The following is a 20,554-nucleotide window of genomic DNA, read 5'->3' on the forward strand; positions in this document are numbered from 1 at the left end:
TCTATTGGAACAATTCAATAAAATGGATAATTACATAATTCAATAACATTGTGCATCTGATATTCTTTATAAAACGAATGAAAACCTAATATAATATATAATATAATATATAATATAAAATATAATATATTGGGACAACCTAATATAATGAAAAATGGAGAAATGTTACCTCTGCCGCCAAGCATTTATTTATATTACAATATTTGGTAGATGAAACTGTATTTAGATTCAATTTCTTTAATCATACTCATAAAAATATAAAAATGCATTGAAATCCACAGTTCAGTTATCGCACACACGTAACAAATCCGCGAATCGTTAATTGATATTCCTCGAGGTCGCTAATAGCCCAAGGAGTTTCGATTTCTCTATCAATTTTAGCATATACAGAGGCCAGCTATTCATCGAGTTCGCATCGTTGCAAACTAGTAGGCAACTATTTGGAATATCGTGGTTCTAAAGCTTGAACGTGTTATAACGCCTATAAGAGGAAAACAAGGAATGTCCATTTTTAGTTGTAGATTTTACTCTGTAGAACGTACTTTATCGATGACTATTAAGATTACAGGATCATCGAATCCGAAATTATTATAAAATAAAAATGTTCACGTTGGATAATACCAAATATTCAGTATGTTAATTAATTCGCTAGAATAAAGAATATTCCTTCTCTCCCTACTTTCATTATACTTTTTATTTATTCACTATAATTGCAAATATTTATGGAAATTGATATTTCTCATAAATTCATTGAACACTATTGCTTTGCTGGTGTGTTAAAATATTAAAACTTGATTTACTCGATGAAACTATTTTGTGCCATTCTTCGTTCATTCTTTCAATCTTTCGAACGTTATATATTTTCGATTTATTCGCAAATTCGTGCGTGTTAGCGTATAAGCCTTTGTAAACGCATTACAAAACAAGTCTTTACAAAGCACGTGCTAGGTCGTTTTGGTTTCCGTATTCTCTACATTTGAAAGTATCGAGGACATTTGGTCGTACCATAGTGTTTGCCGTTATCGCAAACTAAAGTTGCTTTGTATCACACAACCATTGCGAAAGGGATCGTCGGAGAGGCGCGTGAGATGCAAAGGGACGGATAGAGGGAAAAGTATAGCAATGTAGAGAGTATTTATCAATTTTTTAAGCATGTGAATTTTGATACGATTAAGATTAAATCAGATGGATTTAATTTATATTAATAATTTTTAACGGTTGATAAATACATAAAAAAGTAATAAGAGTAACGGAAGAGATATTTCAGCTACTTGAAATTTAACAATATTTATCTTTGATATTTATCCTCTTAGTGTTATATGAGTATTTAAATACTTGAGAAATTGCCCAACGATATATATGATTTTAAAAACTCTCTAATTTGTAGTATTTTAGAGAACTTTTTGTACCAATGACTGAATGTGTTCCCACGCTACAAATCTCTGATTCATCCTACGAATCGAAACGCTTTTTACTGAGTCTACTTTGATCAATGAACTGAAAATTCCCCAACGTGACCCCTTTCCCCTGTAAAACATCATATTTGTTCTTCCTTCGACTTTAGCTGTGAAATAGCAAAATTACTTCCACGTACACCCGTACAAAACATCGTATTGTCATTCTCCTTTTTATAAAAAGACACCGAAAAAGACTGAAAACGAAAAAAATCTACAGAAACGCAAACACATTCACGGCCCACCTCAAACATTTTCTCTTTCTAGTTAAACTAATATAAGCGTTTCTCTCTCTCTCCCTCTCTTCCTTCCCCCAATTTTCTTTTACCTTCAGTCAAAAAAAGAATTTAAAAAAGTAAGAAGGACACTAAACAGAGAAACAGTAAATTTGTCGAGCCTAAACATTTTCTCTCTCTATGTAAATTAATAAATCTCGAGGGTTTCTCTCCTCCTCTTCTCTCTATTTTTTTCCCTTCACTCGGGAAAAAGCATAGAAAAAAAAATTTTAAAGATGTAAAAAGAACACTAAACAGAGAAACAGTAAATTTGTCGAGTCTAAACATTTTCTCTCACTATGTAAATTAATAAATTTCGAGGGCTTCTCTCCCTCTCTTCTCTCTATCTTTTTTACCTTCACTCGAGAAAAGCATAGAAAAAGAACTGTAAAAATGTAAAAGAGACACTAGACAGAAAAACAGTAAATTTGTCGAGCCTAAACATTTTCTCTTCCTATGTAAATTAATAAATTTCTCTCTCTTTCTCTCTCTTTCCTTTTCTCTATTTTCTTTTATCTTCATTCGAAAAAAAAAAGAAAAAAAATAGAAAAAGAATTAAAAAGAAAAAAAAATACAGAAGGGACACTAAACAGAAAAACAGTAGCTTTTTGGCCCTGGTGTCTCATTTTTTTTCTCGTGTTCAATGCCGTTTCGTTTATGTTTCACGGTACAAGCAGCACATGTGTACACGTGGCACAGTGTACACACTCGGGGGGTGGAAATTGGGACGAGGGAATTTCGCCAGGATAGAACGAAAATTGCGGCTGGATCGTTTTTAAACCGAAATAAAGCGGCATTTTAATGCCTGTCCGTTCTTTTAGGTCACGATGAAAACCAGCTGCTCGATCGGACACGTTGCTACTGTTACCCGTTACCATTTCCGTCTACTACTCTATTTTCCAGGATCTCCTATACTAGCGGTCCTCTTTGTTTGCTGACATCGTGCCTTTCGATCTCTCGATTCTTTTCGCCGCGTCTCTTCCGTACAGATCGATGCACCATGAACGACTTCTGCCTCGTGACAATATAAGCAGCGCATCGTCGAGATACACATGTAAGAGGCTTTGGATATGCTTATGTAAGGATTTACATATTGAAATTATTAAAAGATAGTTGACCTGTTTGCGAGGGAAATAAGAATCCGAGTGATTCTTTCCAAGGAACGTTCTTTCTTTCATATAGCTGATTAACGTTCTCCTCGACCTCTTACTAGTCTTTTATGTAAATACCAAGGCGAATTCTCTTTGTGGATCGACGAGAATTTTTCGCTACTTCCGGAAACAGCAAAATTTCTTGCCAATTACAGATCTATGATGAAAATCGATGCTTCGCCGCTCGATTCGTACAAGTCAGCAGCACTTCGCCGTTGAGAAAATTAAATCTCTACCCGTTCGTTTCAACAAATGTTGGAATTTCTAGTTGATTAAAAAACTGAACGAAAGTTTCTCGAAATATTTGGAAGGAGCAAAGGAGTTTGTTCTTGAATGACCGTGTCGTACGCTTCAAGAGACTACGATAAATGATATATATGTATACGATACAAAGGTGTAGAAAAATAAAACGAATTCTTATACGAATGGAAGGAACTTTTTAGCGCGATTACAAAAAATTTGTGCATCGGATTTAAACCGCGTGCAGATCACGTCAGATTTATGTAAATTCTTTCACAAATATTTTTGGATAGGCATATTCTGAAGTTCACTATAATTATATGATTTACAATTGTGATTTGTATATGAGTTTTATAAACGTCATAGGTCCTTTACACATTCGTGAACAGACAATTCCAATTAGTTTACTCGATCGATCATTATTTACTTAATTATTCGTTCTTTATACGTCGCCCAAAATGATTGCATTTATATGAGAAAATCGATATTGTTGCAAGAAAAAATTATTTTACATATGTCTTCGCGCCACTTTAGAACGAGCAGAGCATACATCGAACGAGATATGATGTTTTCGAAATTCTAAATTAAATTGTTCGCATGATGAAACGAGGAAATGGACAATTATGAGAATAACGCCAAGAAATGGAGTGTTATTCAGCGACCGCCTCGAATTGGGTTAATTGTCTGACAAGAGGGTTCAAATCAAACAGGATTCCAACGATCTGCATTACGACGCTCATCCAACTTCGAATATTCCATCGTTGCATTCACGGTTTCTCGTCGAATGGACACTGGAAAATACATCCTGAGCTGAGAGCTTGAGATCCATCGCATAAGATCAATCGTACGACTTAATCATACTGTACTTAAGTGTCTCTGTTATCAGATGATTTGACGTATCATTTTTATTAACCTAGATATTTCTATGTTTGATATCTGTAATTTCTTTTTAATGATTTATGACAAGACGCGACGCTTTGATACAAAAAATTGACTTTGCTTTAATTATTACCGATGGTAGAATACGGTAATGCAATTTTTGTTAATATATCTTTCTGTTATTAATCTGATTTTGTTTAAATCGTTCCTTTATTATTCGCATTTATTTTCTAACTTTCTATTATTGCGTAAACAGTATTTTTTTTTTTAGATAAGGCAGAGTTATGTAATGTTATTTTGCTTTTGCTTTTCTTTAATGTAGCGAGAAAAATGAGCGTATGATATTTGATCTTCGATCTTTATGATAGTAAATCGAATATATAGTTAATGCAGTGTAAAACTGTCTTTCTACATTTTATTTATAAGATTACAATTATAAGATTTGTAGCGGCTCATGGCCGTAAAGAAAGGTCCAGGGTTTCAGTGATCTACGGAACGATGTCCGAGACTAAGGCGTCGTAAAAGAAAAAACCCTAGCCAGGACGTCGCAAAGGAACAAACTCTGGGACTTGCAAAAATGCGCAAGGGCATTCGATACGATTCCAATTGAAAACTTTAAGATCCTTAATAGATGCACCTTGGTATGTTTCCAACGAAACAATACATCGTGACCTTAAGATACCCACGGTTAAAGAAGAAATATCCAAATTTAGTAATAGATATAACCACCAAAGAGTTAATAACCATCAAAACCCATTAGTTACTCAATTACTTTACACGACAGATCAGATCCGCAGACTAAAAAGACATTACCCTTATTTAAACATTAAACATTAAATTCAGCCAGAATCAAACAGACGATAATCACCTATTATACATGATATAGTATCACGCCAGAATAATTTACTTTATTCTCAATGAGAATTGATTGTAAAATTCTTCCAAATAAAAAAAAAAAATAAAAAAAGGGCTTTCGATAATAAAAAAAATTGTTTCCCTACCCAGAAAGAAAACTTTCTCTTTCGACATACGTCGCGAGTGGTAAGTGAAATTTAGTCGACAGCGAGCAAACGAAGTATGGTACCAGAACGGATCAGGTAACGCGCACGAATAAGATTGTTAAGTCCGTCTCAGTATATTCATAAACTCGTTGTTCAATCAATCCGCGGAGTATTTCTTTAACACCCTACACGTCCTACTACCTCAAATTGGGAACCTCGACATGATTTGAGAAGAAAGAGGTGAACGTGTTAGTGCCACATAAAGACATCGTTTCCGTAAATTGCAAGTGTTCGAAATGGCAAGGGCCAACGAGGAAGTGCGTGTGACGAATGCCATGAACATCGTAGATTCCGTGGACTAACTATTCCGCGCACCGCAATTCGCGACGTATGTTTCTGACTTCTATGACTAACCGTTTCGGGCTTTTCCCCGTTTCCCTTTATATAGATTGCCCTCGAAAGAGAAAGTTTTCCTTCAGGGTTAGGGAAACGGTTCTTTTTATTATCGAAATCCCTTGTACATTTTTGTAAGTTCCAGGGTTTTTTCTTTTACGACGTTCCAGCTTCTGACGTCGTTTCGCAGATCATGAGGTCAACACATGTGGCTTGAACCTTGAACCTTTCTTTACGGCCATGGACCGCTACAGATTTTTGTAATTATATTTATGTTCTTAATTATAAGATTTCTTAAAAATAATTTAAAAAGTACTTACAGGAAAGATGCGTAGGAGGTGATCAAGTTGGCGAGGGCCAGTAGGACTCGCTGCTTCATGATGTCTTGGGACCGATCCTCCCTCGCAATGCGTCCTAATTCATTCATCAATTCGATTGAGACGCCTAGCGTTCGGATACCTTCTATTTCTGAAATGAGATATTCATAAGAACGACGTTAGTGCTTCAACAAAAATGTATCGTTCAAAGTGATACTATAACATCAAAAGTACGGTGGATAATATAACAAAATATAACAAACATAATATGAGAAATAATCGGTGATTATTTCGGTTTTACCTTATTTTTTTATAGAGACTATAAGTAGCCTGTTTTTTTCATTCTAAGATATAATTATGATATTCAAACATTACAAGTTTATAGTTTGTTTAAAACAACTGTGTTTTCCTTTAAATATTTTTAAAATCATGATATTCTAATTGATATTTTTACTTCTTCCATTTTACATTTAAATAAAGAACAAAAGATCTTTTTTCTCTGTAATACTACCAATCTATCTATTTAATCATTTCTTTCCAAACACATTGTCCGTAATAATGAATATCTTTTTAATATAGCGACACAATTTATACAATAACCCAATGGTTTATGATATACGAATATTTATATAGGATGGCGTTATCCTGTCAAGTAGTTTTACAGAGAACTGCTCGAATTAGAGAGGAACAATTTTTGCTAGCGGACAGTCGAATCGAATCCGTTTCGAGTGTCCATTCGATCGGTTATTCCGGGTAGAACGTCGACGGTGAAACTTCGTCGAGTGTGCCGTTGATGGTGATTCATTCATCGACGAGTGAAAATAAAATTCAAAATTATTCCGGCTTTATTACGCGGCAAATGGCGCAGGCGAAGAGAAAAAGAGAGAAGGAAAAAAGAGGCAAATTCATGGCGGAAGTTCGTTAAACGTTCGATGAATGATATTTTAACGACGGAAGATCTCTCCGGGGAGGACTGGAAAAAATCATCTTTTTAATAATTTGAAAAACTCAGTTTGGGGAATACAGTAAAAAATAGACCAAATGGTTATCAACGATGACGAATCAAAATTCTAGATTGTAATAACTTTGCTATAGAACGATCGAAATACATATGTTGAATAATAATTTAATACTAATTTTAAGAAGATCATAAACACTGAAAGTTTTATTTACAAAGTCGATCATGCAGGAAGTAAATCATTGGAATTTCATTTTACAATTTGTAATGTTAGAAGACAAAATTCCGTAATATAGATTGATCGGAAAAATTGCAAATGTTATATTACCAATTATTTCCATTAATAATTTATAATTTACAATTTTCAATCCTACCTATGACTACGCGATAACTAATCGTAATCGATAACTGTATATCATCTGTCACGTTTATCCTTCTGAAATAAATATTTTAAACGAAAAACCTTGGACAAATGTACAACATTACGCTAGGTATTTTACAATCAACCAATCATCTTTTGGTCCTCTCTATATCCTTCGACGACACGCAATTTGCTTAAAGAACCTCGAATCGTCGTGTTTTCTTCAATCAATGAAATTCGCCGTTCAAGCTGTGCATCGAACAATGATTCCGCATCACGCTTGAGTACGTGCATTCACGTCCGGTGGAGAACGTTTCAATTACGAGGTTGATCGGCGGTAATTAATACTATTCTGTAACCGTGGCCCAAAGGGTGGACGTGCGGGTGTAGCCAATTGACGGATGCAGAAAGGAATCGAATTAGCGAATTAATTCATCCGTTCTTCCTTTGTGGTCATCGTGGACATCGCTTCCACCGTTGAAATTCGGTCGGAGCTCTAGTCAACGGAGAATACAAAACGATTGAAAACGGTCTTTGCGATGGCGTTCACGTTGGAAAACGAACAGGCCGCAAATTCCAGTAAACATGCCTCGACTGGTAAACACGTCGTCCTACGAGAGTACACACGCGAGTGCGAAAGCAACACTGGGGAAAGGTACTTCCGAGGGTGCGTTTGACTTGCAATTTAGCTCACCACGACATTCGTCGATAATCAGGTCGCTTCTCGTTCGACCTTTCGTCCTAGCCATTTTCCAAAATTTTAGAATGCAGTAGACCTATCGTTATATGAACAACAGTTGTGTGAATGTTTTGTTATATAAACGTTCTGTTAGTTCAACGTTCTATTATTTAGACGTTACGTTATATGAACGTTCTGTTACATGAAAGTTCTGTTAGTTGAACTTTTTTTATTATTAGAACGTTTTATTACGTGAACATTCTGGTAGTTGTACGTTCTATTATGTAAATCTTTTGCTTCATGAATGTTTTGTTAGTTGAATGTTCTATTATACGAACGTTTTGTTAATTAAACGTTCTATTACATAGAGATTATGTTATATGAACGTTCTGTTAGCTGAACCTTCTGTTAATTGAACGTTCTATTATACGAACGTTTTGTTAATGAAATGTTCTATTACAATACCGTAGGTAAACATACGAAGTGTTTACACACTTGTTTTACGAACGGAAATGTAATTAGAATTCATAAAAAATTAAGTTTAAAAGACAGCAGCAGTATGGTAGCACGTGACTAATTGATCATGAAAAAACTGAAGAAACCAAGGAAACACCGAAGAGATTACGTGGCAAACTCTTGCTGCATGAAGTAACAGAAGAAAATGAGGAAGTAGACTCGTGCGAAAATGATATAGACGAAGTCATTGTAGTGTCACATAGAATAGTAGAATACAACGATTGTGATAAATCTACCATGGTAACGCTTCTCGTAGATCACCTAGATTCCGCATCATTGAACTTCTTTCTTTGCAGAGTAAAAGATATCGTTCAGAGTTTGGTTTAATAATTTTTCACCTTATCCTATACAAATGTATTATTAGTTTGTCTATTCTATTTGGTGTTATTTGATTTCGTATATATCGTAAACGATTTTACATAGCAGATTCTAAATTTCCATTTGATTTTGAACAAATTTCTCTTATTGCAATTTCTTCCAATGGAGATTTAGATCAAAATAAAATTCATTCATTATTCAATTATATCGATTCGTTGTTCTTTTATAGATGTTGCAAGTAGATCTCTACATTTTTGTCGTGTATTTTGAATCGTACTTCTTCTTCTCTCATCGATTAACCGATTCCCTGATAGCAAATCATCGAGTGTACTGATACTTATGAGGGAGGTTGTGTGTGATCGAACAGTACGTGACAATGTTCTCGATACGACGTTGTACATGAAAGAAGATAGCTGAGATAACTGTGCAAAGATAAGCACAAGTTCGACGTTAGATCATTATTGTATTAAAAAATTTGTGTTTGAGAGGGATAGTTTGTATGTGAAAGTAGTTAAGTAGCAAATAATATTATAGATCGAAACTATATCGAATTATACATAATAATTTGACAATCAATAATTTATTATTATTACAATAATAAACTGGTAAATTACAAGTTATAAATTAACGGTTGCATATTTGTTAAATAGAATAATTATAATAATGTAATTACAATATCATTCATAATGTAAACATCTTGCACACTGTGTTCATATATATAGTATTTAAATAATAAATTTATGTTTCTGTATAGAACAGATTATGCTCATTATATCGCTATAAAATATATATAACGTTCATTTCATTACACAGTCGTTGTGTAATTGTAATACAGTTTTTAGAATTAATTAGAAGATATTCAGAAAATACAATTTAATTATCTCTATATTTTATTACGAGGAAACTCAAGTATTTCAAAAAAAAAAAAAAAAAAAAGAAAAAAAAAAAGAGAACAAATGTATGTCAAGTTGTAGTATCGTTTTATGATTTCGGTATTTTCGATGAAATGATACAATTTCTATCAAACTGACACAATCAAACGTAGCTATTGAAATTAGCAACGTTTGATCGTAGAATCGAGATTAAAAAATGACAATAAAACTGCCCAGCAACGCGTTGCATTACGCGTCAGTTTGCTGTTGATCCGAGTAAAATTCGATATGTTCTAATTAAATTTGTGGTTTGGAGAAATTCCAATTTGTATAATTATACCATCGATTTATTTCGGTAATATTATGATTCGAATACCTACGTTCTCTTAAGATTTACATCTTCAGGAGGTAAAAGTCGCATTTTACTATCTACCTTCTTTTAAATTATGTTCTCATTTATCACAAAGACAATCATCTCTTTCTATACTCGTTACCGTGCACACAGTAATAACAATACATAATCCTAAAATATTTAGCATAAATGCTTATTATGTAAATTAATAAATTCGAAATTCTGTTTTCAATCATTTTTATAATTAGACTTTTGAATGATATTAGTAAATTATCTGAATCATCAATTCATCAATTTAATATAGAAGAACTGTTCCATTAAAAATAAGCTGTAACAACGATAAAGTTAGTAATTATTTTCAAAGTCCATTATTTATTCCGTTATTATCTGTTTTTATCGTATTTTATACTACTGTTATTATTATACAGGGTGTGTACTGGTACTTTACACACTTTATACAGTGTGCCCGGTTATAAAAAAAATCATGAAAATTACTGGAAAACTATCAATTGTATTATGAAAAATAGTTCAGACAAAAAGTGAATGATTTCAAAGGGGACATAATCCAGAGTATTTAATCTTTTTGTGCATAATCAGGTAGAGATCTTATGAAGGTGATGTACGTTTTTGTAAATGAAATCATGTAATTTTAAACACAGTAATTGATCCGTCTCGGTATTTCCTACAACAACGTGTTAACCTATTCATGTTGAAAAACTATTTTAATTCAACAGATATGTTAACTTTAATTTGTCTAACGTAATGTATGAAAGACAAGAAAAGATGCGCAACGGTATTCTTATGTTTACGTTACCTTTGCATTCATATGATCAGAAAAATATAGTTACACCAAATTATACCCCTTTAGAAGCCATTCACTTTTTGTCTGAACTATTTTTTCATACAATGGACAGCCTGCATATTACTATATTATACATATTTATATTTACGTATTATATTACAGTATATAATTAATCATTCTAATTTACTAATATTATTAGTTATTATTTATTACATCACATGTTGCACATACTATATATGTATACTATACTATATTATACGTCTATTATATATATTAGGTTGTTTCAAAAGTTTATTTCGTTTTATTTTTTTGTTTTATATTATTTTATTGAATTCTGTATGTTCCATTTTATAGTACTAAATGGATCATATATAATTCAAGAAAATAGTATAAAAGAAAAATGTTACGCATCCATTATTTCTTCATAAAACGAAAAAAACTTTTGTTACAATCTAATATGATTGTATATATATTATTATTAATAAATTTATATATATATTGTATTATATATGTACATCTCATATATATGATATATTATATAATTATATTATATTTAATACTTTATATTTATTACATATTTATATAATTGTGTCATATATATATATATATATATATATATATATATATATATATAATATACATATTATTTTATATTTCCATGCAGCATAGTTGCAGGAAGTTGGAAGCGAATCAACCATGGTGTACGCGTCGAATCCACGACTAATGAATCGCGTACTCGATGCCGTGGTGCATCTATGTGAGGGGAAAGGATCCACCGCTCGAGATGTCCTCGACTTCCTTCGACAAACTTCCAAGAGCGCCCCGAGGAACTTGACGATGCAGGTGACAGAGGGGTGAACGTAAATTAATTTCCTACGATTCCTAGTGATTCGACATTGTCAATTGAAAATCATACCATTTCCTTACGTTTCTCTCGTTTCTTCCTGCTTATTCCAATATTAATTTTTGCAATCTTAAAAAGTAGTTTGATTTTTCAAGGGTGGGACGAGTTTCATCGTATATTCATGACACAAATCAGACGAATTAGTAAAGAACGGTACCGTAACGAAAAACGAATTTTTCCCATTGTTGTAGGATTTCAAACGATTTGAAAAATTTCTAAGATACTTATCGGTGTATCTCTTGTTTTTACATAATAGCCAAATTTGAAAATTTAGAAATACGTGGATTTCGATTATGAAATTATTTGTTTCACTTACGCGCAAGTAAATTCTGAAGGACGTTGCTCCAAATAATTAATAACTTAAAAATCAAGAAGAAAAGGAGCGATTTGTTCGAGTTTTAACGATCGAAATTTTCTATTCGTCATACAGATATTTTTAGTATTTTAGTATTTTTAGTATTTTAATCCTTGAAGTTCATCTTTAGCTTTATCTACGGTTCGATTTCTATTTTTAATCTTTAGTATTCGCAAAAATTTTCTCTTTGAGAAAATTAAAAATTAGAAATTCCTGGAAATTATATGTACTAGAAAGGCGAACGATTTGTGAAGGGCTGGTTCCGCGAATTTACGAGATTTTCACAATGATGCTGTAGATGGTTGTCAAACAATTCGAAGCGCTCTAAGAATCTTCGAACGTCTTTGACGATCCATCAGACGCCTTGAAGCTTCCATCCTTCGTGGAAGGAGCATTTTCCAGCATTTTCCTTAATGCCGCAACTTCCAACGATTATACATTCGAACAGACAGTATTTGCTCCTACTTATCTTAATGTTATATCAATGGTATTTAACATTCAATAAAATTCTGCTATTAAATTATATAATTTCAGAACAATTTCAAGTAGAACATACAAAATAATGAAATTACCAACACTATGATTAGTCACACTTTTGACTGTTTCATCACTAAATTTAAATACACGATCGCTTATAAGTATACGGGCACTCTGGTCAATTTGTAATAACAATATGCGAATTTGCGCACACTGTACAAATTAATAACGAATTAGCAATTAGAAGCAACACTCGCTACCTTTTTATGGAGTCATTACAATATAAATCTAAATTACATATTAATAAACATTGCAATAATATTTTTACTATATTTCTAATACATATAAATGCATATATTTGCTATTTAAATATCACTGGTAGCATTAACATTGAATGTCTTGCTATCAGTTTAGAAGAAGCTTCTTAATCTGTCTTATAATTAAAAAATTAAAGAATTTGGAGACAAAGATCCTGCCAATATTCGTAATTCTACAAATAGCATGAAATTTATTAATTTTACGAGTAGCATGAAAATTACAAAAGCTAGTTTTCTCGTTATATACATATCGATTCTCGAAAGTCAATTTAATCGAGTTCTAATATCCTATTATACGTATCTATGATGATTATGGAGAACAAAATTACTGCAACTTGATTCGACTGTAGTTTTATACCGTGCCGTGAATAATTGTAAACTCGAGCCTATTTTTAGATTTGTCATAATACGGAAATTGGCAAAATTGTTCATATAATTTCATATTATAATATAAAAGAACACTGAAGATACGTCAAACGAAAAGTTTCTTCTCTCGAAGTTTGGAAGAAATGAAATTTCCTCTGAAAATTGTGTTTTTGACTGGGAAAGAATATAAACTCGATATTAACTTTGTTACATTTTCGCTCAATATTTAGTGGATTTTCCTTTATTTCTGTTTACTTCTATTAATTTGTTAAGTACACTATCCATCAACTTATTTAAAGTTTCTTTCCGAATATTCGCCCATGCGGATTTTATTTCTTTCTTAAGTTCCACGATATTTCCTATAGGCGGCTTATCCTGATCGTAAATCTTTTTTGCTATTGTACAATTCTCCACAAGTTCTCGATCGGTTTCAGATCGAGACTCAAAGCCGGTCATGGTAATAATTCTATTCCGAAATCTTTTCTTTTTATTTGGAAATAGTTTACAATCAATTCTCATTGAGAATTATAAGTAAATTATTCTGGCGTGGTACTATAACGTGAATAATAAATGATTATCGTATGTTTGATTCTAATGTTTAAATCTAAAGAGTAATGTCTTTTTAGCCTGCGGATTTGATCCGTCGTGTCAAGTAATTGGGTAACTAATGGGTTTTGGTGGATGTTAATTCTTGTGTTATATCTATTACTGAATTTGGATATTTCTTCTTTAATTGTAGGTATCTTAATATCGCAATGTATTGTTTCGTTGGTAACATACCAAGGTGCATCTATTAAGAATCTTAAAGTTTTTAATTGGAATCGTTGAAGAATTTCTATGTTGGAATTACTCACTGTTCCCCATAGTTGGTTTTCGAAATCTTGAAACCATTATTTTGTAGCCGCAACTGTATGAATAGGAGCACTGTCTCGTTGAAAAATCGTCTCTCTGTCTATTATTTCGGTTATGAAAGGCAATATTTTGCCATGTAACATCTCCTGACATTCTACGACGATCGATTTAAAAAAAATAATTTCTCTCCACATATCCAGACACAATCAGTGGTTTCTCAGAAGTCTCGAAGAAATAATACTTGTTGTGTCAACGTGCTTGTGTCTATAATTATTTACAACATTGTACTTAAAATATACATTGTCAAAAATAAGCGGTAATGTAGATGGTAAACAATGAAAGTTTACATTATTTAAGCGATAAACGGTGTGCCGTAACAAGAGCATATTTTTTATGTACGTTGAGAATTTTCACCTCTGGTATTTACATAGACGCCTTGAAATAGGACTTGGATTACAAATTTTTGGTATTTCCATCATTTTTGTTCTCTTAACTTCTCAATTATAAAACATGAAAATGCGCTCGACGTTTCCCGCAAGCTTCCCATTTGCCGTTTCTTATGAGAAAAGCTTTCAGGTTCATCGGGCTCTGAAGCACGCGGTGAATGCCGGATTGTTGCGGCATAGAAGTGGTCGTTACAAGGCAGTGTTCACGTTAAATCCAGCTCCGATTAAGCAGTCCGTGAAGGAGAATAACGAACAGAGATCTGCCGATGGGACGAACATACCCGACACACAACAAACGTCTTCGAGAAGTCAATCCAACGACGAAGAGGAAAATAGGTTAATTATTTAACGATCGATTAATTACGATTGAACGCAGTCTTCATGTTTTTGAGTTTTTATCACGCTAAACACCGCTACATTATATATTTAGAGAATCGATATATTACAATCAAAATGCGAGCATTCGTGCGTTTATTGGAAATCGAAACGTACAAAAAATAGGATAAAATACAGAACTATGTATAACGTATCCAAAATAGAGCACTCGCTATAATACTTAGAGAGTGGAACAAATCAGTATTTAGATGCAACTTTTTCAGCTGTGTTAAGAAAAATGCATGTTTGCAACAATACTCGCAATTTAACTCAAATCGACGAATGTAATTTGCGGTAACTTCTATCACTATTTTTCAATTGTAATTTACCACGCTATTAACTAATCAGATCGTGTTAACTAATCGGTGCACGATGAACGTGTTTATTTCTTGGATCACGCAAGAGAAAGTATCTTAGGTAGCAAGAACTTTTGTCCTCTGTACTTTAATAGCATGCTCAATCGCGTTTCATTATAACTTTCTATGATTCTCTGTGACTAGTGAGACTATGATCCAATTAATATCAGTCGGATAATATAGTTACGCAAGTTCTCGTCTTCGTAAAACGATGTTAAACGCAGACGTCATACGGAGTAGAATGTCAACTTGTCCCTTTACATAGATAATCGTTAAATTGACACGATCCCTGAGCAGTTAGACCTTTGCTCTAAGCACTTCGAGCAATTAATCTCTACAACCTTAAAAATATGTATATTCTATAGGAAATCTAAGAAATATGTATATTCTATATATTTGCGTATTTCCATTGAAAATTACAAAATGTCAGGATGAGATGATCAATATCTCGAGTAAATAAATTAAATCTTAGACTAACATTAACGCTTAGATTAATTGCCAGTAATTTTAAATCAGTTCACATTTTCTCCATATCTTTCTTGAAATTTTACTTCATTTAAGAACGATTAAGGTAACGCGTAGCAATAAAAAGCTATTTGACGATATTCTGGAAACTTGGGAGAGTATTGAAGAATTTTGAGCAACTTTTTAAAACTCTACATAAAACAGAAACTCAAAATTTGGGGCGATTAATAATGCAACAAGGTTGATATAGTTCAACAAATTTCTAGTACGGCTTAGAATAACATTGGTAATAACATTATATGGATTTAATTGTTAGAGTAAAGTGTTAAATCAGAAGTTTCCAACGTCTGAATTTATAGATGTTAGATACCGAAATGTATAATTGCTTTCGAACTGCTCATAGAGTCTTTGAAAATTCTAGATTAAATGTTTGCCAACTACTTGCGGATCTGTGTTTTCCGCACAGTGCGGTGGTTAAAACTATAATTCGTTATAACGATATGAGTAGAAAAGGCGCTTTTAACAGGAGCTTGAATAATTTTTCGTGATTTCATTAAAATATAATACTATAATAATAAAAGAATTAGGTAACGAAAATATTTTGATGAGACCAGATAGAAAGAACAACGTGCTGAGAGAAAGTAGAAAAATAAAAAAAAAAAGATACTGTTCGATAACTATTCTGTCAATATCCCGATACTTCCATTCCGAAAAACTTTCGATCAGTTGAAAATCGGTTAATCATTCTATCCATTGCTCCATACAATTTTCGTTTTACCCTAACAGTCATATTTCTGTAATGCGACTGCAGCTTTAAAAGCACTGCATTCCAACGAACACGTATAAATACATATCCCCCGTTCTTACAGGAAAAGGCATTTTCCATTTCTATAGAAAGTTTTATAGATTTAAAAAAAATTGTATTTCAAAGACCACGTAGAAGTATATATATCCTTCAGCCCTACAGAAGAGGACATTCGCTATTTTTATAAGAAATTTTATAGATTTAAAAAAGGTGTCTTCTATAGAACTCATCGAATATGTATCCCTTTTTCTGATTGAAAGAACATCCTCTATTTCTTTTATAAGACTTACGCAGATTCTTGCAGATAAGAATATCCTCTATTCTACACAAGGTTTTATAGATCTTAAAGCCCAGTGCGCGCGTTTCAAAAAATACGCACAACCGCGTGCTTCTCATTCTCATAGAAAACTATATTCTCCATTTTTATAAGAAATGATTTTTTCCATTTTCAAACGTCAATGAAATAAAGGTAATCCACTATATCAGAAAATAGCTATTTCCACTGACTCGTATTGCGTTTCATCTCAAACGTTCATAGGTAAACGTATTTTTCACGTTCTGTTGCTATACCGGATCGTTTAAGCGTTCGAGCTTAATTTTCACACTGTTGTAGGATTTGGAAAAAACTTGAAATACTTGTCAAAATCTTTATAACATTATACGATTGTTCCTTATCTTACATAGATGCAATTATTACATACAATTATTCCTGAAGTATTTGACTTTTTCCCATCGAAACAAAACGTTTGTTCGAAGGAATTTTCAAGGCAGAAATTTTACTTGAACCAACAACGACTCGGCTTGTCTACGCAGGATTAAGTTTAAGGATCTAATATATAACGAATATAATAAGGAATGAATAATATAACGATGGAAATTAATCGTTTAAGGGAGAAACGCAGGAGGCCACGCGGCGAGAAAAGACGAAGACGCAGCGATAGTCAGAAAAGACGAAAACGTCGCAGTGAATCCAGGAAACGCGACGAGCCAAAGTACATCGGAGAGATACGAAAGCTGAAGTACAAAGAAAAGGGAGAAAGTGTTCGGTCACCGCGACACAAGATCTCGAACAGCAGGCTTGAAGCAGATATTGGAAACACGTCGGGTTCACCTAATCGTAAAAGAACCAAGACGAAGCGGAGGGATCCAAGTAACTACAGCGATTTGTCGGACTGTAGCGACTACGAGGATAGAAAGGCCAAAGGTAAAAACTACGTACAATGCTACTTAGAAATATCCAGACACTTTGGCCGACTCGGAGTAGCAATATACGAAAACTAAATAAAAGTAGAGTAAACTGACTACAAGTAAAAGATCAATCTTATGGAATGTTATGCAATTTGCGAGTTATTAGATCGTGAAATACGATGCCTGAAATTACCGGTGTTAGAATAATTGGCAGTTAACCGTGATTAGCAAAATTTATGTAATTTATATTTTTATTACCTGCTATTTGCTTTTTTTCTGTTATTTGCTGTTTTCGCTATTTATTCTTTGACGAGAGTTATCTTATATTCTGATAAGAGTCCATCTCGATATCGTGTTCGTCTGAAGACAAAGGACTTTTTGAATAAAAGAAACCGGGTATAAAAGGGAGAAAAATCGAAACCGCAACATTTTTACTTGCAGGCTACTTAAGTGCACTCAAAGCAAAATCTTCGAGATGCTTTTACTAATTCCTCGTTGTATTGCTCCACTTTATGGATACATAGCGTAAACCTCTAAAGATGGGTATAAAAGTTTCGATCTTACGTAAAAAGTGATAAAAAAATAATATAGATAAAACGAAACCTTCCATCTTCTTCCAGTCGACAGAGTACAGCTTTGCTTACAAAATTGAATTTTTATGTACGCGTATCACGTTCGCTGGAGATTCGTACCTTTTATATCTTCGGTATCAAGTTGATGGTTAATTGAAATGAAATGAACAATAAACAATCTTCTGTTATTGAACGATACGTTTAATAACAAAGTCCTTGAATAAAAAACACTTTACCTCAAGTTACAATAACAACGTTCGCGTTTACTACGCGCAGTCCTCTTTGTAGGTTCTCTACGTATTAATTGATTTCATTTTAATTGACTTTTACCAAAATATCGATATCTGGCTGAATGTCCCTTCCCTTTGGTCCCTTTTCAGCCGTTGCTTTCTTCGTTTTTTAAAGCCTTTGAGTTTACGGTTAAGTTTAGGGCCTCCTCTCTAGGGGAAAAGAACAATTTGTCTCGCGTAGACTTTCTCTATATTTAGACGCCGAGCACATTTTTCAGAGCTTGGCGAAATTAAACTTCTGCTCGCCTATTGTGTCTCATTGAGCTCATTGTCAGAAGACTGACGACCATAATACTTGATTCAATTTGTGGCATAAGAGCAGATGTAAATGACAAATGATAAAGAACCCGCTTTTTTTGTTGCAACAAAAAGCCGTAGTGATAAATGACAGAGATTTTGTTCTCTCTTCTGTCCTAACTTATTTTGTCAACAGGTGTTACACGAACTCTGATACGATTAAGCGAAAAGAGTTGCATAAATTATTTTGCAGCGAGGAGGAGAAACTCGACGTGTCCAGAATCCAGACACGACGGATGTGGCAAACAATATAGGAGATCGATATCGCGGCATCGCAGCCCTCAAAAACAACAATCGCAGCAATTAAATATGAAATATTCCAACGACGACGACAACGAAGCAAGTAAATTGAATGCCAACGAGGAAGGAAACGACGAAGCAGATCAGGAAGGAGGGAAAGAAGAAGAGCCTAATAACAGCGGAAGTGGTAGCACGTTGTGAAATCGTGTAAAATTATGTCAGACAACGAGGACTATCTGTCACGTCTTTCGCGTCTTACATTAGCATTATGCAAAATTTTTTATAATGATCCGTTCTTTTTGTAAAACATTGTAAGATCGTGTCCGGGAAATTAAATGTATCATTTTAATAAACAACTTTGGTCAAAGGTAACGTTATTAATAACGCTGCAAATGTTTCAGCATTATTCATATTCTTACAAGCATTATCGAAGGATATGCTTCAGCATCCAAGTGTGGTATCATGGAATTTAGTGAAATTATAATTTCTTCAAGTTGTAACATGCTATTACTCTCTATTTCACAACTCTCGTAAGCTTAACTTAATATGATCTATTTAACATACGATCCTTTTGATACGCGCGTTCTCTTGATTCAGTCGTGTCGAATTTTTATAAATAAGCTACGGATTTTTATGCGTATATAAAAAATTTGAAAGTACGAAATTACATAGAAATGAATTTTAAAAAAATACATCAGATGTAGGTAAAATAATTTTTTTTTACCGAGACTCCACTTTTTTAATTATATTCTCGAAAATACGAATTTGCATAAAGATCTGCACTCCGCCTCTAAATCTCACACAGACAATACACGTTCTTGCCACGTGTGATCAAATTTTTACGCGGTGCAATGCATGATAATTTCCCGTATAAGTACATTGCTCGAACCACCCTTCGCTCGCAAACGATATTTCAGCGTAAACATCTATTCACAGCTTTTAATCATTCGTCATCCATGCAATTTTTCACTCCCTTGGTACTTTATTTCACGGTTGCCATGATGTATCATTGAGATTTTGCATCAAAAAAGAGAACCCTTATCCACGACATGGATTGTATCATCAAAAGGATATTCCTAACTCAGGAGCAGTAAAGAAGCCTCGAAGCAAAACATTTTTCAACGTAGTCGCATGGCTAAAGCTTTCTGGTGTTTATCGGTTTAGCCAATGGCGCTTTTCTTACTGCCTAAGTTCCCTCCGATACGAGGTCGTACGGTTTCCAGCACATTCTTTTTCTCCTGTATAGATCGTATCTCGTTAGTTTTTCAAAGCATCGTTAGACGAAACACGTGTAATCTGCGCTCGAGTATGTTTCAAAGTAGTACGGTTTGATTTATCTATTAAGAGCTATTAATAATCAATAACGACGTGTAGAACTTTCTTCCGTGAATTAAATTTGAATATTGCGACATTTTGTTGATCGAGAGATTAATTATTATGTTATTCGTATCAATTATATTACAGAGTTTTGCGTATATGTTAAATTAATATTTTCGAGAAAAATTACTTAAATCACTGTCAGGCAGATTTTCGATAACTACGTAATGAGATCGATAAATAATAATAAATTGGGAAGGTTTCAATTTTGATCCGGTATATTAATCAATGTTTGGGTCAACCGAAATATAATGGATAATGTATTTCCTTGTCATCGTTACTAATGGCTAATGCTTTGATTTGC

At 33.3% G+C, this 20,554-nt stretch overlaps 2 protein-coding genes across 3 annotated transcripts in view; one reads left to right on the forward strand and one right to left on the reverse strand.

Annotated features, from left to right (window-relative positions):
* The window catches only part of LOC132907538 (gamma-aminobutyric acid receptor alpha-like), a 90,306-nt gene that overhangs the window by 38,785 nt on the left and 30,967 nt on the right, over positions 1–20,554 (reverse strand). For both annotated transcript variants that reach the window (XM_060960734.1, XM_060960742.1), the window contains exon 2: positions 5,714–5,861. In XM_060960734.1, the coding sequence (XP_060816717.1) occupies positions 5,714–5,861 (148 nt within the window). The remainder of the gene's footprint in view (positions 1–5,713; positions 5,862–20,554) is intronic.
* On the forward strand, positions 11,237–19,225 carry LOC132916057 (arginine/serine-rich protein PNISR-like). The gene is made up of 4 exons (XM_060975802.1): positions 11,237–11,411; positions 14,416–14,621; positions 17,177–17,490; positions 18,827–19,225. Exons 1-4 carry the CDS (start codon positions 11,265–11,267, stop codon positions 19,072–19,074), a joined length of 915 nt encoding a protein of 304 aa, XP_060831785.1. The 5' UTR covers positions 11,237–11,264; the 3' UTR covers positions 19,075–19,225.

Source organism: Bombus pascuorum, chromosome 1 (assembly GCF_905332965.1).
Source record: "Bombus pascuorum chromosome 1, iyBomPasc1.1, whole genome shotgun sequence".
Classification (NCBI taxonomy): Eukaryota; Metazoa; Arthropoda; class Insecta; order Hymenoptera; family Apidae; genus Bombus; species Bombus pascuorum.